Below are 27,452 nucleotides of genomic sequence, written 5' to 3' on the forward strand. Positions count from 1 at the left end.
AAAGGTAAAGTTAGTACAAATCTGCTCTGAAAATATTTATTCACCAAACTGACAATTTCCAGCAGACTCCCACAAATTCACACTCCTTACTCCCTGAACACAATAGCTAAAACCCAACTGAAGAGTCAAAATTCACCGTTTCTAAGGCTTAACTTAAGCTTCCTTCCTTGTTAGGTTGCTCTTCTGTTCCCTCCCAAAAAGTCTACTTGTTCCACCTCCCCTGCATAGAGCAAAAGCACATGAGCTATCCTGAGAGCTTTGATGCTTAGTGGAGACTGAAACTTGCCACTCTTCTATATTTCTTTTAATAATTTTTAAATTTTAATTGATTATTTTTTGTTTGTCATGGGTGCTACGATTTTCAGGAGTATGTGTAATATAGGCACAGCTTTGGTTCTGATACAAGCACTGCTAAGAATTAAATCATTCAGGTCACCAAAGCTGCATACGAGTGTGCGCTGTTCCCAGATTAGGACTTTAAATGTTCACCTCTATATTTAGAAACCTAAAACCAAATGGCCAACTTTCCTGATGACTCAGCACCCATACTGACTGCAGAAGAATGTGGATCCCCAGCAGGCCCCTTGTATAAAAGTGCTAGAAAGTCCAAACATGATAGTTATGGCTTATACACTTTTCCAGACCAAAACCTGAAAGTCCAATAATAACTTCTTTTACTTCTCAACCCATACTACCACTGGGTTTAGGAAGAACTTCTAAGCATACAGCCTTTATCTTCTACCTTATGTTAAATGCCTCTTTAAAGAACTTATTTTTTTCTCATGTCTGGATGTTTCTTTAATTGGATGCCAGCCAATTTCCATTTCTCTACCTCTCAGTCTGCTGATGTCCTCTATGCTTTCATTTTATTTTTATACACACACATACACACACACATATATGTATGTATGTAATCTAAGCCCTTTAGGCTTCTCTTTGGCAATAACAGTTTTGTTGTGTTTTAAAAAAAATAAATAAAAATAAGGGAGCACTGAAATACTTGGCAGCACTCTCAGAGAGATAAAAAAGGTTGCTCTAGGCTCCCCTGAGGACTTTGCACATTCATGGCTGATCTTGCCTAGTAAACTGGGGATGAAAACCAAGAGGCCTGAAGCTGTCACTGTTCATGTAGTTACACGTGGAGATTTATGTTAAACTTTGTATTTATTTACTTTATGAATTCAAATAGTAATACTTAAATAATGTAAGTAATATGTAAGTAACACTTGCTTACATTCCACTTGGGAATCTCCAAAAGCTTTATTAACGTAAATCAGAAAGTAGCATAGCTGTAAACAAGAACATGAAAATGATATGAAGTATCACAAACACACATGTAGTATACCTCTACTAAAAAAAACGCTGATAACATGGCAGATATAACTGTCCCATTCTTGATCTCACAGATGGCAGGAAAATCCACTGGAAACAACACTCAGTTAATATTTGCCTGCATTATCATCAACAATTTGTGGCTTTCAAGGAGTGTTTGTTTTTTTTTTTTTTTTAATCTGATGGACTGGTTTAGGAAAAGGAGAACAAAAAATTGTGAAAAAAAATGAAGCTCAAAGCACGTTAGTTTAAATTATACTGCTTTACTAGTATTTCCTTAGAAACACATACCAATATGCAAAGTCTTTTGGTAATGGAATAACACAATTTCTATGAAATCTAAAAAGATAGGGAAACATAAATATGCTTTTTCACTTCCTGACAATGCGCTAAAAAAGCCATTTTTTTCCCTTGTTTTTTTTTCAATCTTCACAAATTTTGTTATTTTGGACTTCAAAGGACTGTTAAATTTAAGAACAGGCATACTTTCTCACAGGTACTTTCTCAAGTATTTCAGAGAGAAAGATAGCAAAAATGAACATGTCTTCTGGACTTACATTGATATAAATGCCATTGCGAATCTGGGTCAAAGATTCAAAGTTTTTTTTCTTTCAGATTTAACCCTCAGGCCTTTTATTAACATTGTTTCAAAGTAAAATAAATATTTACTGTTTCTGATACTCTGTCTCAAGCTAATTGATGCAAGAATAAAAGAGTGTGGTTTAGTAGTTTGTTAAATATCTCAAGTGATACAAAATACGTACATGCTTTGCAGACTGTGTGCCATGCAGTTTCCTTTTACATCTGCTTCCATTTGTTATTAAGTACATGCAAAATAAAAAGAAACTAAACCCAAGGTTCTTGTTGATTATATCGATTCCTTGCGAATTTCGATAAAATAAAATGTAGAGTTATTGCCAGTGTGATTTTGTTCTCCTCTCTTTGTATAAACTAGCTCAGACTGTTTCCAATTTTAAAAAATATACATTATTTCAGAGTTTGGTAACTATCACTAAGTATTTATTCAACTCACTAATATTCACTCTTGAATAATAAGATGAAACATTTATCTAAAATAAGATTATGAGTGTGTTTTTCATAATATATATCTCAAAGCAAGTCATGCTCAGTGACAATCACAACTTTATCACACCATCTTTTATTAACACAAACATCTTTGGTTGTTAGAGCACAAAAATTTAAAAGGATTAAATGATTGAACAGCATTGTGTATCGTCTTTGGGTTTAGCTCAGCCTCCACGTAAATAGGCTTAGTGTTGTCATTGAGAATTACACCCATTTGTGCCAGAGATTAACATGCCAGGGTCTCTCCCTCTGAAATTACAGCTCCATTCTAAAGATGCAGATTCTTGCTACAGTTATTTTCTCTTCATTTTAAGTAAATGCACATTTAACTACAGGCTGCACTAGTAGTTTGTGGGGATGGAGATTAACCCTGAAATGAGCACAGAAGATTCAACTCTGCTCCACTTCAGAGTAAAAACTGTTTCTCAGAGGGATTGTCACCCACATGCAAGCACTGGAGTGCAAACCTCCTCCTTGAAATGCCTCACACTGCCTTTTCACTTTTCCACCCACCACTCTTTCTCATCTTCTCACTGTTGAGCGTAATCAATGTCGTTGGAAACTAAGCTGCCCGATTCCTCAGAATGACATCTGACTATTGTGTTTAATAGGGTATGCAGCAAACAGAGCCATTAAAAATGGCAAAGCTTTTCCTAGTGTAGAATAAAAGACTAGTGGTAGGTTTGGATTCTCTAAACCCATCTGCTAAATCCTACGCTGCACAAGCACCCTTTTATTCAAGTTCAAAGACGCAGCTCCTCCATTTAAAAAGCACTTGTTACTTGGGAGGAAATGGAAGCTAGAGTGTGCCTGACACTAAAGAAAGAAAAAATGAATGTTGGCTCTGCAATGAAACCCTCCAATACAGCCAGTCTGACCCAAGCATAATTAATCAATTGTCTGCTCTTTTAGCAAACCAGTTACTTTTATTCTTTGGCTTTTGGCTTGTCCAAATGCCAGTTTACAGTGATATTGTCATGACAGGAAAATGTGGCAAGACTGATGTCTCTCTTGCTCTCTCTCAAGCACTGTACTGAATTTGTCATTCTGAATAAAATACTAACTGCTGTATGATTGCTACAGGACTACATGTTGTCATGCCAATTAGTATGTTCCCTTTTTTTCTACTTTTCTTCCCTCTATCTGTTTTTAATTCAGTAAACTGTACCTCCTAGATCCATTTTGTATTCAGGTTTACTCTCCAGCTCTAATGCCGAGCAATATTAGGATATCACAAAATGTAATGAGAAAGGTTGTGGGATTGTTGGGGGTTTTGTTGTTTTTTTTTTTTGTTTTGATTTTGTTTTTTTATTGCAGGCATTTTAGAATCTTAAACAATAAATATCCAGATTTTCCCTTTCACGTGCACATAAAAATGGAAGAATCTAATATAACCCATTTTTGGTAACTCACCAATCTTTTAGCCTTGTGAATATTGTGATTCCCTGTATTTTTATAGGGCACGCTGTATATATTTATCAGTGTCGGGATGTTGCTTACCAACGTGACTAATTTACCTTGCTTTTTGTATCGTGTAAAAGGATAAACTAGACTTTCTAAATACTAAAATATAATTTTATATGCCCTCTTCACATTGTCTAACATTCATTTCCCTAACCTACCTTCATAGGAAGTTTTTTCATGTCTCTAGGAATTTTCATCTATTTCCACTGCATCTTTTTTCTATCTGGACAAACTACAGAGACCACACATTGGATTTATGCAGTAGCTACAGAGCATCCTATTTTTACATCACATTTGTAACTATATAGCATTATATTTTTACATCATATTTATAAATTACATTTTGGTTGTTTTTATAACTAGCAGCATACACCAACTCTGTGTTTTTAATGAAATTAAAAGTTAATTTAGTATCAATACACAGGAATGCTCAGATCATTCTGTGAGCATTTATTAAATTGTGTATGTAGTCAGTGGGTTTTAGTCATTATTAAACTAATTCACTTGCTTTTTTAATCTTTCACGTTTCCTTCAAAATTGTAGTAACCTGACCAACAAACCATCCTCTGAAAATGGGACTATCTTGTTGCTAACTCCTTTTGCACAGTAACAATTGACAAGATACCTTTGGCTAACATTAAGTATGTGAAGCTTTGTAACATGAGTATTAGGTTTGATATTATTGATTATGTACATTATGCCTCAAATAACCTAAATTTTCAGCCTCTTGGATGAGTGTTGCTCTACAACTGTGTTTTAAAATAACAAACATATTACTTCTCTAAACTGTCATAATCCCAAATAAAGCCTATTCTGCTATTTTCCTTTAAAATTGTATTTCTAGTTTATACCAATTCATTTAAGTTCTGTTGAACAGATGCAAGTATAACAGCAAGTGAGACTGGGAGGCACTTCCAGGTGATAATCTACAGATATGGTCTTGATTTAAATGGGACAACATCGGAACATATGGAGTAAATTTAATTGTCCTACCTTGATTGAACACAATCAGGATGCAGACACTTCTGTTATTCTTTTGTATTTGCTTCCCAGGAGCTTAGGAGTGTAGCTTCTGTCACTATAGAGTTTTACTTGAAAAAAGGTAAAAACATTGCTCCCTAAGGAAAAAGCAAAAGCAGGTGTATCATAAACCTGCCTGCATTGTTGCAAACATGTGCATAGCACATATATACTACAAAAATGAAACTTTCCATCTTTGTAATAAATTGAAATACATGGTGCACATATGGATGAAAGACAAAGCCTATAATATTCCACTAAGATGTGAAAATACAGTACCACTTGGGAGAAAGACTTTGAAGATAGGTCTTTACACCTCCAATCCTTACCCCAATTTCTTTGTTTACCCAGGTTTCACCCTACTTCTGTGATAGATCAGTTCCCTTTTTATTCTTGCCTCCTTCATTTCATTTCACTCATTTCTAGGCCCACCGTCCTCACCCTGCTACATTGTCTTGTTATACATCTTCGCCCTATATGGTGCCCTTGGTGTTCTGTTCCTCAGGTCCCTATTCCATTCTGCATCCCATTCTTCTTACTTTGTCAGTCCATCCAAGCTTCCTTCTTATCCCAGTTCCCACAGGAAACACTCACTCTTTCTCTTGTCTGCCTTTAAGCTACATTTTCATCTTCCTCCCCTCCTGTCTGTATGGCTCTTGCTTTCAAATCAGTCAAGTTCTTCTTTTAGTTGCTTGGTACTAACAAAGAGTGGCAGATAGTCACTGGACAGAGAGTGGACCCTCCTCAGCTCAAAGGTCAGACCAGGCAGGATTTATATGCCTGGACCAGCAGGTATGACAAAGAACCTGCTATAATGCTCATGGCAGCTCATGTAGTTCTGACTGCCTATATACTAACTGTAATTGTGTTTAGCAGACTTAGACTTGTCCAGTTTCTGGCTGATTATCAAGAGAAGGGCAACTGGCACATAACTGATGTAAAAAACCCTTCATGGCCAATCTTTGTTCCAAACACGGAGAGAAGTTTACAGATACTGAAAGGCCAAGTGACCTGTATTATTAACAGTAGCAATGTTTAATATTTTTATAATATGCATATATCGTTTATTTCCAAGGTTGTTCAATCCCCCATTATGAAGATGCTCTATGAAGAAGAAATGATTTATATATGAACTTTCTACTATTATCACTGCCATTACAAACAGCATATTCTAAGGTATTATTTGGCTTAAATTAATTTAAAAACACAGTCAATACCACTATATTTATTTAGTATCTAAACAATTCATTGCATTCACACAAAAAGAAAAAGCAATCTGTTCTGTACAGAAGGAAATGAAACTATCTTGCTTCAATTCTAGAAATAAGCCAGCCAGCAAACTTTACTGCAAATGTTTGTATATATAGCTCCTGTGGAAACTGCTTAATTGTCTACCATGCACAGGGAGAAGGAGAAATGAGGCATATGTCAACAGATCAAAGAGCACGCCAGAGCAGTGAATAAAGTTCACACAAATCAAAATGAAGTAGCAAAATTTATGTTAAGTGATTTCTATTGGTGTTTAATACAAATTTCAGAATGGTTTGTTAGAAATTTTTAGTCACTATTAAACAGCAGACTCTACAAATTAGCTGAGTTGCAACCAAAAGACAAAACAGAAAACGCAGTTTCCAATACAAGAAATTTTTCCTTAGTGTCACTAGAGTTCATGCTGTCTCCCCATCTGCCCTGCATTTTGGTTGTCCTCTTCAGGTTCAGTGGATTTGCAGATACTGTACAAGCACCTGCCTTGGTTTTGCTGGAAAACAAACATTTTTTATATGAGTTAACTGTGAGTGACTTGATACTTCAGAATTATTGTTGGAAAAAAGGTTGGTCACTTTCTTTACTTTATACCTATCTTGTACTTGCTTAAAAACTAAGCAAAATCTAAAACAGTAAGTACCATTCTCATCTACCCCTGTACATAAACATAATGCAATACCAGTGGAGATGGGCAAAAAGTACACACTATTGTTAAAGCAACCCAAAGCCAAAGAAGCCAAAGCTCAATTCTAACAAGATTTTCTCTAATTGCCATTTGTATACATTCACAAGTTGGCTTTACCAGAACAGGAAGTCATGCTAAATCCCACCACCGCCACCACCCCTGCCAGTCATTTGCAACTAACAGTTAAAATGCTTAGTATTTCTATAATGTGTACTTCTATAAATTTATATAATTAGAGATTTCAGGTACATATTTGATTAAAGAAGTAACTTCAGATTTCAAAAGTGAAACAGCCTTTTTCTATACTGGTCACAATTTGTTTGTAATACCCTAATTTTTTTTTCACCCAAAAATGATTAGCAATAAACCATTTTAAACTGTATTTCCTATATAGTTGTCTGTGACTCTCATCTTTCTTTTATTTCAGTAGTTCTACTTGCCTTTTTCTTACCAGTACTGTAACATTAGTTTTCCCAATTAATACAAAGAATTTAAAAGTATTTTAAAAACCTGTGATGGATTCAGCTTTTTGAAAACTGAAATGTCACAAAGCTAAAATACAGAAAGTTCTACTCAGATTCAAAAGTTCTTACGGGGAACGATGTCTCTGTCCATTTCTCCTTCTACCAAACTTACAATTGTTCAGAATAGTTACAGTACACTTTACAGTGTATATTCTGCACTTAGAAATAGTAGCTGATCTTATTACTTCTAAAACAGACACCATTGTTCTAAAAGAGGCAGCCAATACTTATGCTGCAAGGTGTGGAAGAGAAACAGCCAATTTTGCTCAAGGCCATATGAGAATTAAGGGTCTGGTTTCTTCCGATGTCACATTTTTGTTAAACTAACAACAGCATATTAAAATCTTGCCAGAATCAACATATCAGTGTGAGAGCCAAAGCAAACATTTAATTAGCCTCTACACATGGAAAATCTACATCACACACATGAATAAGACCGCACGATGCTCAAGAGCTTATCATTACCATCACTCCCCTGGAAAGTTCTACAACTTAAAATGCTTTGTACTTGACTAAGAGCTATGCATACTCAGAAGGCATGACTAATAGCACAGGGTAGCAACCTAATTAAAACATAAGCAGATATTTATTTACATTTCCCATGCAGATGCTACAGTCTCTTAAGATTTAGGGTTTGAAGAAACACAGCTATGTTTTAACCTTTGATTTATAACACAAGAGTTTTATTTCAGGTTACAATAATGCCATTGCTAACCAAAGCTTCCTAAGCCATCTAATTCATAAAACAGCATCTTACTCTAATGGGAGTTTAGAATACACCAGAAATGCAGGATCAGATCTTATCTTCAAAGACCTCTTACTGCACCTCATTCTTGAAACAGATCTGGGTTTAAGGAAATTAAGCAGGTCCCTCATCTTGTCAAAGAGGATAAAGATACTTAGCATCTAAACTTAGATATTTTTTTTTTCTAGAAGACAATCAGTTCTACTTAGCTTAGTAGCTAACAAAAATATGGGTTGTCAGCTGTGACACTCTTACCCTTCAGACTAAAACAAAAGCAAGAAAAGAGACTGAGAGTGTCAGTATATTAATGATACTCAAAACCACATGCATGTTGTAAATTACATGCACTCTATATCCTTGTTGAAGTAAGAGATTTATTTTATTCATTCCCCTGTTTCTTGTCCTCTCCTCCGTGTGGCTAATTGATTGTAAAATTACATTTAAATAGCAGAAGTGGCATCTTTAAATACTTTAATTACTAGGGTCAATACAAAAACATTATGTCTTTTTTCTAAGACTCGAGCCCTAAGAAATAAATCTCTCTTTGTAGACAACAAAAACATCTCAGCTGCCATAAAGATCACCATTTTAGTGTGATTACAATACTCTATAACAATATTAATAAAATGTACTCTGACCACACTTTTTGCTCCTCCCTCTAGTGTATCTGACATATAAAAATAATCCTTGTATTTATCCAGACAAAAGTTAACTATTTGGTTTCAGCACTATTTTGGTAATTCTTTTCTACATGGTGTTCAGTTTACAACCTACAGCACTTTAAATATTATGTGTGTGCCACTAAACCTGCAGAAACTTGAGTTCAGCATGTTTCTGATGAGCATGTAGATGGAAAGTGGAGACTTCAGAATAAAGCAATCACAGTGAGGATGCCAGTCACTGACTATTCTGGTACCTATGCATATCACATACAGTTAGTATGAAATGATAACTTACATGCAAATCAGAAAGAGATTTTGTCTTCATTATTTATGCACGAAGAAATTTCCCCCCAAAGAGGAAATACAGTTGCAAGACAAACAGTGGTTAAGAGACATGACTCAGAAATTAACAGCACAGCTTGTAATGATAGTGAGAACAGATACTCTGTTTCTCTAGATCTCTGAAACAATTATGCTTCAGTCTAAAACTTTTTACATATTGTGAATTTGAACAAGATACACGCTTATACTTATTGACTATTCATATTCAATGAAGTAAAACAATGCCTGGTCACAGTTATGAATGATTAATGCATATATCTTTATTGCATATAAAGCAGAAGTCAGAAATGCTTTTTTCCAGATCATTTACACACACACATACACACACACACACACACAGTTATGAAAAAAAAAAATCAGGAAAAGGTTTTCAGTTCAATGTATTTTTCCGTTTCAGTGGCTAACGCAAGATTTATAGTAAATATACGTACTTGAATTTGCTTTGGTTTCTGGAGTTCATGGTACGATTATCTATAAGGGTGCCTTTCAGTGGTTTCTTCAGCATTATTCCAAGATAGCTGCAATGGTTTTTGGAACTTGCTTTGTATCCAAACTCGCTGCATTTTCACTTTTTTCTTCCTGTTTACTTGTAATCGTCGATCAACTAAATTCTGTACTTCAGTTAATCCAGCCAAGTTGAACATGTTCCATACCTCATCTATTTTCTCATATGAAGAATTATTGGAATTAAAAAAAAAAAAAAAAAGGCATTTGTGGAATGTAGTAATTAACAACTGGCAGTTCAACCAAAGATGGAACTAAATCTGTTTTGTGATTTGAAAGATCAAGGAAACTGTCCATTTTTTGTTAGAAGTCTTTTGTTAGAAATTAATTTTCACAGCTCTAGCTTATATTACAGTAAAAAATTGTTATGTTGAATCCCAAACCACATTGGTTATTACTTATGACACATTCATAGATCCCCTTTCTTCAGAGGGTTCAGTATGTCACAGTTGAGAAAAACAAACGCATGCCATTTGGTCACTGTTGGCATATTATCGAGATAAAGCTATTTCACCTGCCAAATGACAATCCACATCATTATCTCCTTATCAGTCACCACTGGAAAACTTTAGGCTTCTTTCTTATGAGTAAGCACAAAAAAGGACATCTTAAAATTGAGAAGGCTCTTTGAATTCAAGTGATTTTCCATACATGTCCGAGATCCATCTTCTCACTTCTAGAATTACTCAGGCTGAGATAAATCCTGATCTACCTCTATTGTTTGCAGTGTAGGTTGCAGAGGGTAAAAGTAAAACAAAAAAAGTATTGTGATGCTCACTTTCACAATTTCCAGTAGCTGGGCTAAAATATACCAGTCTGAGCTGACAACAGAACCAAGTGAATGAGCAGGTAAAGAGCAATGGTATCCACAATTAGGAATTTAAGTTTAGTTCCTGCAGAGAGAGCAACTTCACAGCTCAGATTCACCAATTCAGCAGAACAAAATACCAGAGCACTGCTACTGTCCTTCCAAGCATGTTTATTTTAATTTTAAGAAAGAAATCAAGTACCTCTTTAAATAACAGAATTTGAGCATACACAAGATGGTTAGACAAAAATAAATTTCCAGTGATCTCTGTAAGCAATCTTGCAGGGCCCCAGATGCAACAAGTGTACAAATAAAAGGAATTCTTTTCTTACAACAGTTAGCTATGGGCCTTGTAAAAGCAGAGAATTAAAAAACAAACAAAAAAAACAAAAAAACCCCAACCAAACACAAACAATAAAACCTTCTTTAAATTTCTGTTCTAAGATGAGCTTTTATAACCCAAATCATCTTGAGAGACATTCCTTCTATAAAACTAAACCATTTCATACCTTTGGTAAAGAAATATACTCTGGTTCCATCTCCTCGTACATAAAAATTTTCTGACAAGCAATGACCTAAGAAATTAGAGCAGTATTGAAAAAGGATGACACTTTTTTTATAGAGTTAAAATGAACACTGAACTACAAAAGCATTCCGAAATTACCTTTTTTAAAACGAAGTTGAGCTGTATCATATCTTCCATAGTCTCGAAATAACAACATTCCTCCAGGTTTCAGTAGTTTAGCCAACCTATTTACAACCCCTTGCATCCTTAGAAAATAGATGGGACACTGGTGACATAACTGTTTCTTTCTAGATACTTGGATCAGGAAGAACTCTTTACAAAAAAGCCTCTAAACCAAAAATTTAAAAGGAATTTGTAAGAGAATACAAACTGGAAAGAGAAAAGGAGCCCTCTTCCTTCAGTTCAACAGAATCTCAGGGACGGATTAAAAGCACAGCTTTTGAGTATTTGTGTCATATGGGTCAGCCAGATATATGACAAACAATGAATGAACGGTTAGTTATGTGCATTGGTGAGCTAAGCTGAGCCTTCTTGAGGTACGTAGCAAAATCAAGGGCCTGGAAGACAGACAAAACTTACTTGATTTCTTTATGGAGTTACTGATCATACGCACAAAATCCAACTAAATGGAAAGAAGAATCTGAGTAGGATCTCAGGAGAGGAATCTGGCAGAACTCCATATGGAGATATTGCCAGTTAGAGGAAGAAAGTCTGCATCCTCCAAAATGCTGACAAGTTTGTGAATCTTGGTGGTATCTAACATCAACTCTTCCTTATTAAGATTACACAAGCCTGCTGTATGTATGATAGGAATAAGTACCATACACAGTACTCCTTCTCCTTCACCATACCAGAGCACCTTCATTCTCACTTTTAATCTTATCTCAGAGCTTCTTATAAATACATTTGTGTTACTCTGCAAAATACGTTACTAATGAATAATGGCTTGGGTTTGCCTCATTCTTTCAGAATAAACTGAAGGACTCAGGTTTTCCACATCATGAAAGATCACTAAAGGCAGGCTGAAAGGTAAAACAGTCCACTTGCCTAGTTCAACCCTTCCTCCCACAGGGAAGTGGACTGGCCATGCAGAAGATATGGAGCCAGAGTGAATGCTAAATGAATGGAAAGCCAGGGTGCTGTATCTGAAAAGAGCTAAAGAAGAGTAAGTCCTACTTAACTCTACAAAATCAGCATACCATTACTGTGTACCAAGAGATCATCTTTACACCACCCCTGTCTCTCAGGTGGCCTTACCCCCTTGCCCCAAGAATGTCAGAACCCAAGCACTAACACAGTTTGGTCCTTATACAACAGCAGTGCAGGCACCTTACCTTGACTTCTAAGGGACAGAATTAGAAGGAAGTTCAGCAGAAAATATTATATTTCTAAACAAAAAAAACAAGAATATAAAGTAGCATACACTTTTTAAGCATGGAATTCTCTCAGGGGAAGCCAAGTGCTTTAAAAGTTGTCCTCTTCACTCATGTTCAACACAGGCAACCAAGTGTGCTGTCACAGACAGAAAAGGCAGCACCGTCTAAGAATAAGAGACTGTTCAAGGCAGGCAGTTGTGCACGGATTTACAGACTACCTATATAAACATAAGCTTTGTGCACACAGAAAAAATGTGCATGCACAAAAAGTGAAAGTGCTTTGAGGAATTTCATCCTGTAGGACTAGAGCACATTAATTATATATCTTGAAGAAAGTTAAATACATTTTAAATTCTGCCGCCAACTTCTAGAGGGGACTTCTAGCAGAATTGAAGTGTGTTAAAAATAGAAGAATAGCAGTTATCAAAAACTAAACACAATACTCTGAAGAGAAATCACTAAATAACAGTTATCCTGAATACAAATGTGCCCCTCTCATGTATATCTTCCAGTTCCCCTAAGTACGTAAGCTCTGCATCATCATTCTCTTGGTTTTCTTTTTCATTCCCCACTTTCAAAGTTTCCAGAAAAAGTGTATACTGAGAAAGATGGATCTGGATTATATTTGCCTTCACACAGTCATTTTAATTCTGAGATGACAGTAATGACTAACGAATCTTTGGAAAGTGGGTCTTACAACACAGAAAATTACACAGAAATCTTTAGATACGTATACAGACACACACAAAAGCATCCATGTCAGCCTTTAGATGCTGATATGGGGAGGAAAAAAAAATAGGAGACATTTCAAATGACTAACAGGAAAAGATCCACAGAAATTCTGACAGAACATCTGATTACTGCTTCTAGAGGCAAAGAGATTGAATGAATGCATCTCTATTGTCCAATTTCTTCCTGGCAGCATCACCACAGTTACAGAGATATGAAATCTACTGCTTGAATTGTTTTTGAAATCTGGACCCAGGCTTTGCATGACTCACGTGCTCATCTCTGAACAAACAGGAAGAAGCAATATCCTATATGGGAAAGATTTTTCTGTGAAGCTAATCATTAATAACTTAGGCAGGGAGGCAGGAAAACAGTTCTCAGACTTAGACAAATGCTGTTCTGTTTGCCAAGCCCATTTTAATGACATTCTAAAAGTAATAAATGTATTACCACAAATACAGCATGTATTTCCCTTCATATGATCTAGTTAAAGTAAGAGTCAAGGAGTTTAGCTTACATGCTCTCTTTGCATTTTTGCATTAAAAAGAAAGGGCATTTTCACAATCAGCCAGCCTTAACAGTCAAAGTTTGGTTCACTGGACATTGAATTGCATTGGTAACAAGGCTAACAGCTCTCTATGCATGAAAATTTGATCAAGTTTTCTCAATCTAAACAAGTTACAAAATTCTGAATGCATTTTGGTTTCAAAGCCTGCATGTAAGCATTTGCGTGTGGCTAAATCAGCAACCTAAGTCTTTATCAACATATTTTAAGGTGTTAAATAATGAATGTTTGATTTTGATCGCTAAGAATAATTTCCTTCTAGAAGACTAGCAGTCTGTTTTTTTAATTTGTAATTTTCTTGAATCACTGCCACTTTTAATAGGGATGTATCTAGTTACAATATACTCCTTGTATTTTGATGAAGACAGGAGGCTCACTAATGAATTAGCCTGACCAGCTTTTCTCTTGAAGCCTGAAAATGGGAAACAGCATTTAAAATACCTTGTTTTATATATATCGTAGCTTACTAAATAATAAATTAAAGACTCATCATCTTCTTTTGCTATTCCTGAAAACCTCCAGTGATAAAAGAGATTTAACCCATTTGCTTTGCCCTTTAGTCTTCATTTACCTGTCAGGATGAATAGTAGAGAGCACAAAGACAAGGAGAATGACATCCAGGATCTCATCTGGAAAAGGATAGGGTAAAGCATCATCACACACATCATGAACAAAGGCAGAACACCAGGCTGAACTGTAGGACGAATGTGACTGTCAGGAAAAAGATGAAAAGAGGCACAGAGAGAACAGTAGTAGTTAATACGTTTACTATGACTCAAGAAACTTTTTTTCTTCAATTATTCAGCATTGTAAAACATCTCATATAAAAGCCTATTCTGTCTGGTATCTTACTCAAGCTGAGAAGCAAGCTCACTGATGGTATTCATTCCTCTCTGCATAGAGTAAGACTTTGTTCTTTGGAATATTGAAAACTTCAGTTAAAAGTTGTCAAAGCCATCACATTCTTTTTCATGAAGACGGCTTCCTGGCAGCCTCCTGAATTACAGGCTTATAAGGTACTCTAAAGAGAGCACATGAATTACCTTTACCAGCTCCACTGCTCCTGAAGCAAAATCACAACAGTACAGAAAGGTTCCAGGTGTATTGCTAGGAAAACAAAACCAACATCAGTTAAAAAATTATTATTGTAAAAGATGAAAGTCTACATCAGTGTTCATGGAACTACAGAGGGCCCTTTGGGGTTCTCCACAGGTTTGATCAAGCATGTCTTATTGATGTCTAGCACATGGAAAGCCACATACGTTGTAATGAACCAATAGGGCAGACAAATTCATAAGAATACCAACAGGCAGTTAGTATAAAAAGGAGAATTATAGCCTTGTCAGGGAGGAAGTGAAAAGGAGAAGAAAAAAGGTCACAGAGGGCTGTCAGGATTGATGACAATGTCCCGGTGTTGCATTACATAAATGCACATTAATAGGTCACATTTTCTTAGAGAAGCACTGCATTACGTCTCTGTCATTAGCTCATGTATGCAGTTTAATTAGCAATATGATTTGGGCAGGGGTGGGGTGTTGCAAAAGTCATCCACAGTACTGTAAGAGGTTTGGATTCCCATGTGCCATCTTGCTGTACTTTTGATTAGATTAAAGCAGTATGGGTTGTTTCCCTCCATTATCCCCCTTTGTTTTGTAATCCAGGATGAATAAGAATTTCCTGTAGCACTGTTTTCTCTTCCTTTCCCATCCAAGCCAGCTGAAAATTTCCTCATACCATTCATCAGATACTGGGAACTCCAGGGAGAAATTTTTTTCACCTCCGAAGAATTAATTTAAGAGAAACTGAGCAAGCCCCTCAAAACCTACTGAAGGATGACCTCATGGTCAACTCATGATCAATTAATGTCTCTTAAAAGTATCTGAGATTTTAGACAGGTGGTTTCTTTAGAAAGGGAATCAATAAACTCTGGCAGTGCCTACAAGATCTCACAGTATACACTGCTGAGTTAGTGACCCCTCTCTGAGGGCTCAACAGAAGAACTCCTGTGGACCAAAATATATTCCATCCTTGTTGCTGAGAAAAACTTTGAGCAGCTCTGTGCCCATCATGAGAGTTGGTGAGTTTAGATATTTATCATGGACGAGGACAAGCAGCCAGGCTTTGGACCCAGCCAGTCCCTTCCAAAAGGTTAAGCTGATTACCTAATTGACTTGTAAGGATGTTATTTCATTTTTTTTTTGGGGGGGGGGGAGTGGGGCAGAATAGGAGATATGTAGAAAGTCAACTTAAAACAAAGACTCAGATTGATCTGGATGGTGATTTCATGATGCACTGTATTAAAAAGCAGTAACTTCAATTTTAAGTGGAGCAGGAAAAAGTGGTTTAAAAGTTACGTTACAAATCTAAGTGGAAATTTTTTTTGTAACTTGAGTACACTCATACTTGACACTGGCTTCTTTTTATATGCATACAAAATGCAATTTTTATATTATTAAATTCAGAGTAAAACCAACTGTGCTATAAAGCCAGGCCTGCTAAGAAATAAGATATGTTTCCATCAGGTCATATACAAGACAAATGTGTAAGTTGTTCAGTGTACCAACCAATGTGATTGACTGAGGGATTTGCATAAGAATAGAGACCTCCAGAAAAAATACCTAATGAGTGGATTCTTAATTATCAGAAATGCCAGCCTATGACTAATTCCTCCTGTGAGGAAAAGACAAAAGTTTGTCTCATCTTTTTTAATGCAACCACAGTATCTTTTCCTTATATAGCGTTACTTTCCAAACTTTTCATATGAAACAGGGCTCCCCTTTCATTATATGCTGTCTAAAACAAAGCATTTGTTTTGGGATGAAGATGCATTGTTAACTCTAATAGGTTTCATGTACGACCCCGGTGCATCACTCAATTGCCCCTGCTCTCTGTTTCCATATCTGCAAAATGGAGTATTTTTTGTATAGTGGTGATGCTAGCAATCAGAATTCATTTATAGAGTAATGAACTGTGCTGTACTCAAGCTCTTGGAGGCATGAATAAAAAGAAATCTGTTTCAACCCTTCATACATACACAGCTTTTCCAATAAAACCTTCCTGCCTACATGGAAGGGAGGACACGCTGTCATAAAAGCTTTTTCTAAAACTGGAAGCTAAGTAGACTAAGATGTTTCAGGGAATTAAGTAATGCAACACAGGACTTGTGCCTTCCTTGACACTAAAACCTGAATCAACATGACAACTGTACCATCCAAATTCAGAAATAATACAACTTCTTACCAGTAGATCATGTGCCATTATCTACTGTCTCTGATTTTGGCCTTTTGAAGAGATATCTGGTAGCTTTACGGTAACATAGAAGAGAAGAGAATATTTCACCTGACTGAGATTAACTATAAGAACTCAGTCTGAATCCACCTAAAGAAAAACCTTGTCAGCAGATGTGGTGCCCCTGAGACTAGGGCTGAGAAGTATCTTGCACTGATGCTATTAACATTATATGTGGTCTGCAAGCAATCAGAATTTCAGGACTGTAAAACAGTGCACTCAACACTTCTGCAGCACTAGTCTGGCAAATGAAGAAGATGAGAATAGAACTTTCACAGTTGAAAATCTAGCACTACATACCACAGAACTTTCAAAATAGGAAAGACACTGTTTCCAGCACCACAACCAACCTAAAATCAGAAAAGAAACAAAAAGTTAAAATAAACATGCAAATAAAACCTTTTTTTTTTTTTTTGTGTGTCTTAAAGTAGTTGGAAGGTAGGACCCATTAGACTTGAAGGTACGTTGGCCAAAAAGCGTGTAAACAGCTCATACTACAATACTCAAATCACTTCTATGATCACATTTCTCCACAATGTCTTTCTAAAGTTGAGAGAGAATCCATCTCTCAAACTGCAGAGGAAAATGCAGTGTTCTTGTCCATCTTCAGCATTTAGGAAGAATGCATCAAGTACTTGCACTTAAAGACAGAGCACTTCTAGACAGAACTTTCCTTAGGAAACTGAAAACCCAACTTCCAGTGGAAATGGAATCTGACAATCTAGCCCTAGATTATGATTTGGGAAAAACTTTAAAGGGGAAACAAAGCCCAGCTCATAGGTTTCTCTGAAAGTTCTGCCATTAATCAATGTGGTACGTCAAATTCTAAATGTTTACTTTCTTGATATCTACTAAATATCTTTATCAGGCTTTCGAGCAATTAAGTGCAGTTGTATATGACGGAGAGAACATTTGCAGTGCATTACCTCTAATACTCTGTAGCTGGCATCACTACCAGGGAAAGATTCTAGCCTGTCAAGTTCTTCTCCACCATTTTTACCCTGAGTATTGTCAGTAAGAGATTGTGCTTGTTTTTTATTATATACATATCCTTGTACAGAAGTAGAACCACCTCCATAATTTTTCTTCCTGTATTTTTCTCCTTCCTCAAAGATTTCATTTTTGCATGAAAAACTGTTGGTACTATTTATTTTTGTGTGTTCTGAAGATCTTTCTTCCATTTTTAACTCTTCTCTCATTTTTTCTGGAAGAATTTCTGGAAACTCCAGAAACAGCCAATTGCGATCCTTGAAAAAGTTATTTTTATGAGTCTTGTAAAATTCATTCCAATATTTACTGGCTTCTCTCTCATATTTATCTGAAATTAAAACAAACCAAAAACTTGGTGAATATGAGCTTAGCTATAAAATACCGTAAAGCAACATGTAATTCGGACCTCAAATTTACAGTTTTAAAAAAACATAGTTTCCCACATTGCATACATCTAAATAAAAACATATAGATTTTCAGTCTTACCTTATTCTGTGCTCAGAATAACTCCCATGAGGGTTTAATTATATTTTATGTCACTTAGGATGGGGCAGACAGGCTTTCTGCATCATCTTTTTTTTATTATTAATGTAGTGACATAATAGAAAAGCAACACTAAAATATGCAATCATACGTTTCCTAGACAGGCTTTCACGTCTCAAATAATAAAAACAATGCATCTTTTCAATTAAATGTTCTCCATGTTTTTTGTATTTAAGAAAAACTAAATTGAAATTAATTTCATGATTTATGAAACTCTGAATAACTGCAAATTTGTTGGTAGCTAGTCATCTCTCAAAAAAACCATCAACTAATAATCCAGTTCCGTGAACTGGAGTGATAAATGCTACTGTATAGCCAATAAATGGTTAAGAGTGAATTACTGTCTAACAATGTAGTTTTGACAGAAAACAACAATACAGTCAGAAGCAACATATTGGCTTTCGTACTTTCAAAATACTTCAGAGATTCTTACAATAGACCTTTGTGTTAACTTTTAAAATCACAAAACATTTTAACTGAATGTTAGAATGTCAAAGAATAGGACTAGAAGGGATTTCACCCAGTCAGAGAAGTCAGAGCCCCTTTCTCCACAGAAATTTGTCCAACTTGTTCTTAAAATACCATCTTTCATACAGGTTTGACAACTGTCTTCAGTAATATATTACAGTCCTTCACCATCTGTAGTTAAAATCCTTTTCTACTACCTAAATTGTAATAAGGAAATTTCAGGTTAAGTCCAGTAATTCTTCTCCCATTAACCAAGCAGGTAAAGCAAAGATTACTCACTTCTCTTTGCAACATCTACTTACTTATTTGAAGCCTTTCACTATGTCTCCTGTAAACAATCTCTTTTCTAGATTGTCTAAACCTAACTTTCTTTTTTCCTCAGAAGTAATGATTTTTAGACTTTGGATAATTTTCATTTTTATTCTCTGGATTCCATCCAATTGATTTATTACTTTTTGGTGCTGCATTCTGGTAAAGGCATTATCAACACAGAGCAAAAGGAATATTTTACGAGGCTTACAGGCTGTAATCCTGTTTATAACTCCCAGCTTGCCATTTTGCAACAGCATGACACTGCTGATTCAGCTAGTGATTCACCACAACCCTCTGATCTTCTTCTGCAAAATGACTACCTAGCCAATTGCTCCAGAACCCAGTATTTTTTAAAGGAATTATTCCTAAGCAAAGTATTCTGCGTTTATTTTTAGCAAATTTATATCTTTCAGATCCTTTTTTTCCACTGTTTGTCAAGATCTTTCTGAATCCTAATCCTGTCCTTCACCATACTTGAACCATCTCTTCACTTAATATCATCTTCAAGTCTTCCATTTCCTGAGGTCACTAATGAAAATACCAAGCAGAACTGGACATGGAACAAAATGCTGCTTTGCCCAGCACAGCCTTCCCTTCTGAAAGGATCTCTCTAGGCATTCATTCACCCAAAAGCAGTTTCATTAGCTCTCTCTTGCCTAACTTGCTTATGAAAATGTCAAGTAAAGCATGTCAGAAGCCTGACTAAGGATAAATTTCAGGACGTCTGCTGTTTTTGCCTTATCCCCAGGGCTTGTAACCTTCTCCAAGAAGGAAATTAGCTTGATTTTACATGATTTATTCTTGAAAAATATTTGTTGGCCAGTATTCATCTCCTTTGTTCTTCCAAACCCAGTGTCTGCAAGATCTGGATTATCTCTTCCAGTATTTTTCCAGGAACCGAAACTAATTCTCTGACTCTTCTCTTTTCCCACCTCTGTTTTAAAAAAAGTAAATATTCTCTTTTCTGCTTTCCCAGTCATCCATTTGTAACCTGTTCTTCCTCAGTACCAGAACAAGATCTTTCCTCCTTCTCACTAGTACTGATTGTGCTAGCCACCGGACTGCAGCTAACCCTTTCAAAGGAAGGCTGATAAAAAGATAAGAATTACAACTTTTTCAATGTCTCCTTTGTCGATGGTTTTCCCTTCCTCATCCCTCCTAAGTACCAAACCAAATCACTTTGTTGTTTTTTTCCCTCATTCCCAAAGCATTTACATGTTACCCTTGACATCTCTTGCTAAGTGTACATCATATAATGTGCTGCCTTTTTTATTTTGTCCCTACTCACTTATACTGACCCATTAATTCTTTTAATATAAATGCACAAAGTACATGATGCATTTCTCATACTACTCTCATTTAAATCTTAACATACTATTTTCTAAATTGCTTCAGCTTTTCAGAGATAAACAAGGCTGAGAATTATCATTAGAGGCACAGACAGGCAGTGGGAAGTGGCAAGGAGGTGGCAGAATGCCTTGTCCAAGAAATTTGCATAATTTTAAAAATTTAACATTTAATACAACCGATTGCATTATTAAAGGGCAAGACCCAGACTTGCAGAGTAATCGTACAGACTTGTTTTATGATGTAAGTGCAGAGTTGATTAAGGTCATATACAAAAGATCTCAATAGTGTTAAGTTGCACATTCATAGATTGCTTAGCTTCAGTATAAAAAACAAGCCTTTTACTTAAATGGTTCTTAAATCATTATCACCCCTTGCTATAGTCACTGCTTTTCTACAAGTCTGCTCAGAACCTTTGTACTTAAATTCCCATCATGTTTTTCAGATTTCAGAATTGAAGGAAAGCAATGGCTAAAGTCAGCCTTTCAAATTGTATTGGTATGGTATTACATAGGTTCAAGTGAAAGAATGCTTTATTTCCTATTCTTTCTCTGGTCACTCCTCCACCACTGTGTAATAACCAAGCATGCATTATTATCATTATTATCATCATCATCAATTTTTTGTTTCATTTTGTATATTTAAGTAGCCTGACTACTAAGTTTTCCAAAGCATATAAAAATGACAAAACTAATAAACATATAACCTTTTGAGACAAAAAAAATCCCTTACTTAGTCAACTGATTTTTCTCCTTGACAGACTCTTTCATACACTAGCAAGCATGACCAAGAAGAAACTGGACATGCTAATAAGTAAATGAAATTCCTGAAGGTAGTATCATGAATTCATTCAGTTTAACTTCTCTTGGTTTAACAAGGCTCACCAGAACTATTCTGTTTCAGTGATATAATAGTATTGTTGAAATCTGTCTTGTCTTTCTCCCCTTACTGTAGTTTCCGAGGCCCCAAAATAATCTGCTCATTAGCTTCTGTCTAGTTCATTGTTTACACAAATAGGCCAAAATGTACTTCCACTTGCAGAATGAAGCTGAAGTTTCTGAAGGAACACAATCATCAGTGCTCACCTATTCAAGCTCTAAACAGAGGGGCATTCACAGGAAATGCCCTTGGATTCTTGTATTTCTAGGCAATAGACAAATGCCTGATTATTCCATTTCTCACCAGCACAAACTAAGTTCTAATTGATTGTACACGAAGAATGAAAGGTTCCATGAGCCACATGGTTTACACAGCTTACTTTTCAATTAAGAGCTCTTTTTCAACTTTTTATACAAACCAAATGAAAGTATTACATGTCATTTTTGAAAAAACAAACGTTGTACTTCTGTATTTTGATAAAGAATGAGAGAGGTAACAGAAAAGGGTGGGATAACAATCCCAGAGCATTCAAAGTGACAAAGGGCACACAATCCATGACACATTCACAGATAATTCAAATAAACTCCAACATGTGCCCTAGTTACATCAGTGAAACCGAGCACAGGATCATAATGACACTACCTAATTTGACAGATTCAAGACATGCTAAGTAAACTGAGGCCCAGGACATCCAAGTAATTGTTTTTAGAATATCTTTCTAATAAAGGAACAAACCAAGAATCCAGTCTTCAAAGTTCCTATCAAGTTGATACTCCAGCTTTAGCATACGTTACTATCCTAGAGTTTAGTCTAGGGCTTATTTTGCCAGCTTGAACCTAGAGCTATCACTCTTCAGAAATGCAGAATACGTTGCTTCCCCTCTGAAGACATGCATGAAATTCCTTAATCATTTACAGAGCAGACGCTGCATGATGTGTTGGAACACCTTCCACACAAAGCGAACTCACTGCTTCCTGAAGCACTCCCAGCTCAGCCTGGCCAAGGCAACAAGCTGGGACCAGCTGGGACCCGTGCAACTTTCATGGCACTTAACTGAAATATGGTGCAATGTACAAACACTAGCTCTCTAAAGAGTTCACAAATCATCAAAAAGCATTTGAATATTGTACATGGGAACTTTCATCCCCACCACCCTAGCTGGCTGCAAATTCATTCCCTTTGATGAAGTAAGAATCCTGTGCAGTAAGAGTTTTATTCTGATGAACTGCAAAAAGAGCCAGAACTTGCAACTGCACCGTACTGATGTACTTGTTTTACATAGAGTATATTGCCTCCCCAATGCAAAATTGCTCAAATAAGTAACTGAATTGCTAGAAAAACACACTTTTGAGACAATCTTTTGAGGCAACAAAGGAAAAAAAGCAAGCAACCAATCAATCAATTTAGACATGAGAATGTAGAAATAGAGTGTTCCTGGATTTAAAGCATCTTTAAATGTCTTAATAAAAAGCATTAAAATAGGAATTTTTAAACCATTATGAATTTGTTACCTTGGTCTTCCCATTGAACTTTCACAAGCGAGTTCGCTGCTGCTTTTTCCTTGGCACCCTCTTCTTCTTCTTGTGACCACTGCATGTGGTCCCTGCAAAAGGCAGTTGAAGAATCGGCCTTTAAATAGGATTTTCCATATTTTTTTTTCCCCAGGGAAATCAGTCATAAATTAGCTACACTGTCTCAAATACATTTTCTTTTTGATTGCAAGCAAATGACCACAAGGAGACTGACAGTTAAAAACTAAGTTTCAGTGCATGACAGATAAAAATGAATTACTAGTTAGGTAAAACTCAAGTGAAATGATTAAGAAAAATCTTGCAACTGCAAAGAGGCTAAAATAGTATGCATTTTTTTCCTTAATAATATGATTAACATATATCTTGTCAATTGAGTGTGTTTATAGGAATGTATTTTGAGTGTCGCATTAGAACTGTGTTTAGCTGGATAAAATACTAAATCTATCAACAAACACTCTGATGCAAGAAACTTCTCACATTACTAATATTTATTAAGATGTACAAAGGTCATTTAGCAAAGGAATCAGCTGATCCTGAAACAGGGAGCATAATCCACCTATTCAAGTGGAACAGGTGGAACTGATGAACAGGATTTTACTTATTTGGGGAATACAGATAGGAAGCATTGAGAAGAAAGAATGAGACATTCCTAAGAAAAGACAAGTAGTGATGCAATGGTTCCAGAGTCTGTGGTATCTACAGTTGTGTGAAGTGGTTCACTAAATGTTGTATTAATCCATTAAATGCTACACAACCAAACCAGTATCTGACCCTGATGATTAAACTGCCTTCCCTGCAGATTCTGTTTCAATCATGCCACGATGGGGAGTGCCCAAAAATGTGCTATTGGCAGTTTTTAAAAGTAAATCAACTGTCCCTCCAAATTGTCCAGTATTAAGTTTTAGAAATCAGATTAAAATTAGATAACATAATTCAAGTTACCTGTTAGATCCTAATTCTACTGAAAGCAATTAACTGAAAGCCTATGACTAAAATTCCATTGGTTACTATGGGAAAAGAAACAAGGTGCCAACTTGAAAAGAGTTGATTGTCTCTAAAAACTAACAAGCATCTTCCTGTTCCATGCTTGGTGTTATATAGGTAATTTCATTCTTAGACCTTCACTGTTCCTCTTTTGTTAATTGTGGGAGACTATTTGGTATGTACTTGTCTGCTCGCCTTAGACTTGATTTCCGCATCTCTACTGAAATATTTCTCATTATTGTCCCCAGCAGGTTGCCTCTCCCCTTCCTGTATTTGTTCCCATAACAAATGTTCCTGTGCAGCGTCAAGGCTCTGACAGACATGCTGTAGTAGAGTAAAACTGAATGACCAAAGCATTACTAGGCAGCCATCCTCAGAAAGAACTGCTTCCTTCACTGCTATCACTGTTTTTGACCATGCCTATTCTAGCAAGCTGAAACCAAGGACTATTCAGATGGCAATAGTATCTGTCAGAAGGGTTGACTGTATGACTTGCTGCGGTATAAACTTTAGCCGATCAATTTTAATCCATCATTGTGTGTCTGTCAGAGCCTGTAAGGGCTCCACACACAATACTATAGGTGCCTGAAGTCCTCCATCTTCATCAACAATTTTTTTCTTCTTTTGTTCCTCCTTGGAAATTCATAAAGCTGAAGAAAGATCTCTTGGCTCTTTTCTATAAATTTCTATATGGAAAACCCCAAACAACAGGACTGCAGCAGCTCTTGTTCAAAATTTGCAAAAGAGACGACAGAGCATAGTTCTTGTGCAAATTATTTAAATAGTTCAGATGCTTCAAATGAGGCAGTTCCTTCAGCAATACAAGCTGGCAGGAATACAGAATAAGAAGAATGCTAAGCACAGAAGTGTTTAAGTACAGCAGTGTTTTAAGTTGAACGTTGACAGCAGCAAAGTAAGCTATCCATTGTAATCACACAAGGAACTGTTAGCATGAGTAGGCCTGACACAAGATCAAGCAATGCTACCTTCAGTTCAGCTTATTCAATTTACCCATTTCCATTAACTTGTTTGCTAACATAGGTTTTAATTATTTCTGAAAACTAACATGTGAAACTATGCCAATTACTAACCTGAACAGAAACAGACATTTTTTGCTCCAATGTATAGCGTCATTCATTACCCCTCAAAATGACAGAAAAGCACAATGGCAAATATCTAAAGCATTAGTTTCCAAATTTAATTTGCTTAGTATTCCTAGCAGCAATGGTAGCAGCAATTTGGCTCCCTGTCAATTCACACACAGGCAAGAAGAAGGATGTCACTTTATGAAGTACCAAAGACGGTAAGTAGAAAACAGAAGGACATAAATCCTCATGCATCAATGCTAGGAAAGATGTATCCCTTATGCACATACAACATGATCTGTTCAGCTCAACCACCGCTCATCCTGATCCCCCTTATCTCCCTAGTGGGAACCCTGCTGATTCAGCCAGCTTCAGATCCAATGACGTTCCCACACTTCATAGCCAGGTTCTTGATTTATCGAGACCTTCACCACTTCCATGCAGCCTCTTCTCCAACTCAGTTTTACCTGTTTTCCTTTGTGAGCTATGTGGATTCACTGGCAGCTCTGCTTTCTGAATAACCCCGTTCCTTTCAATCCCACCTTCACAATCCATCCCAACCACGTGCATCATAGTTTGATACCTATGTATTAGACCGTCAACGGATGCTACCAAGAAAACCTGAAGCTACACATGATCAGTTATATGGAAGGAAATTAAAAAATGAAATAAACTTGAGTTTTGTCAAGGTACAATGTTACAGAAAAAGGGTGACTTTTTTCTCAAAATCTTTTCCTATCTAGACTATGTCGCCTACATTTGAATCAGCATTCACCCAAGTAAAGGATTTTTCCACCTAGCAGGAGGTCCTGAGACTGGAAGATGCTTAAGAACTACACCGCATATGGATTTATGAAACACAGAGATAAACTTTACACTCTTTTAACACAATAACCAGCTTCCTTGACAAATGAACTTATAGAAGTATAGATAACTCCAGATTTGGCCTTAAGGTTATATGTGTTGGGGACATCTAGTTTAGAAAGCAGTAAGAGGTGACAGATGTATTTGCATATCTTGCCTCATGAGTTGAGCCTAAATTTAGAGACTAAAAATAGTAATGATGGTATTAGTTTACTAACCAGAAGACAATCTTCTGTGTCATATTATTCTCTTAAAACCTTTTTATTCATCAGAATTTTATTAGAGGAACTTTTGAAATAATTGAGATTAAAAAGTAAAATGGATGAATTAACAAATAAAATGGACTAGTAAAAAGAATAATAATTTTTAAAAACTCAGGAAGTTGGGACTTGATTTCAGAATAAAAGTTGTCCAGTAACTTCTCTGACAGTTGCCAGCAGGGGACACCACTGAGGAAAATATAAAAACTGCAAATTACTTTTATGAAGTAAGCTTAAGCCCTGAAAATTGTCATCTGTTACTCCTGTTATGTTACCCATTGGTTATCGTTAGCCACACCCAGTTGCTTTTCTAATTTTCCTAAATCTTTGCTCTCAAAAATGGTGTGTGGCAGAATTCAAAAATATATTTTTAAATTATGTAGAAAATTATTTCTCATATAGCTTCTAAGTTCCCCGCTTCTCTTTTCATCAAATATTCCTTGTTCTTAAGTTATACAGGAATTAATATATTAATAGAAATTCCTGATCTTCTAAATATCTTAGGTAGATATTCTTCTACATTCTAGATAGATTTAGATATTCTTCTATCCTTCTAACACTTCATATATCACTCACTGTTTTGTATTCATCTCCATTCCATGGTCAAAAATCCTAGCCTTTCAATCTCAGTTTTCCCACTGTGTTGACTAGCATTCTCACTCTTTTTTGAGCTCCCATTAATCATAAAAATACCTTTTAGAGATGTACTGCTGCAAATCAGGGCAATTCTTATTCTTGTTAACAACTACGTGTTAATGTTTTCTTTGCTGTTATATCATTTATTTATGTTAAGATTCAATTTACTTTGACAATTTTGCACTGTACAGAAATCTCTGCTGAACTACCTGTAACATCTTCAGTACACCTTTAGAAAAACACAAGTAATTTACATGTTCCTTTTGAAATGGTGACAGTTTTAGAATACAGAGCTAATCCAGTATGCAGTTATTGTACCTAACTCGTAACTTTCTGCTACCATAACATGGACAACTTATCCTCTACGCTTTCTCTCCTAATCTATTACTGATCTACAACAATATTTTGTCTTTCACTCCCTGACTAACAAACTTGCTCAGCAGCTTTTTCCACAAGTCACTGAGAATGTGTAACTGTCAGGTTACTTGTGACAGTCTCAAGTTCTCTCTAGCACTACCTTCCAACTTCTATTCTGGAAGTCCATTGTTATATGTATACACAGACCCCATTATACATCATAGTAAATAATATACAAAAATATATTAAAATCAGCCTTGAAGAAACATCTCA

At 36.0% G+C, this 27,452-nt stretch overlaps 1 protein-coding gene across 5 annotated transcripts in view; it reads right to left on the reverse strand.

Annotated features, from left to right (window-relative positions):
• Nucleotides 1–6,112: 6,112 nt before the first annotated feature.
• Nucleotides 6,113–27,452, reverse strand: part of METTL8 (methyltransferase 8, methylcytidine) — a 34,261-nt gene continuing 12,921 nt past the window's right edge. For 4 of the 5 annotated variants that reach the window (XM_042784206.1, XM_042784204.1, XM_042784205.1 and 1 more), the window contains 9 exons: nucleotides 22,973–23,064; nucleotides 17,849–18,240; nucleotides 17,223–17,272; nucleotides 14,678–14,741; nucleotides 14,206–14,345; nucleotides 11,103–11,209; nucleotides 10,948–11,013; nucleotides 9,558–9,784; nucleotides 6,113–6,661 (listed from right to left, as the gene is read on the reverse strand). In XM_042784206.1, the coding sequence (XP_042640140.1) occupies nucleotides 9,594–9,784; nucleotides 10,948–11,013; nucleotides 11,103–11,209; nucleotides 14,206–14,345; nucleotides 14,678–14,741; nucleotides 17,223–17,272; nucleotides 17,849–18,240; nucleotides 22,973–23,064 (1,102 nt within the window). In that variant the 3' untranslated portion in view covers nucleotides 6,113–6,661; nucleotides 9,558–9,593. Of the gene's footprint in view, nucleotides 6,662–9,557; nucleotides 9,792–10,947; nucleotides 11,014–11,102; nucleotides 11,210–14,205; nucleotides 14,346–14,677; nucleotides 14,742–17,222; nucleotides 17,273–17,848; nucleotides 18,241–22,972; nucleotides 23,065–27,452 lie in introns of those variants that run through there. The other variant, XM_042784207.1, reaches the window with a different exon arrangement.

The sequence above is a fragment of the Tyto alba genome, unplaced genomic scaffold, assembly GCF_018691265.1.
Source record: "Tyto alba isolate M040663 unplaced genomic scaffold, T.alba_DEE_v4.0 Super-Scaffold_7, whole genome shotgun sequence".
Taxonomy (NCBI): domain Eukaryota; kingdom Metazoa; phylum Chordata; class Aves; order Strigiformes; family Tytonidae; genus Tyto; species Tyto alba.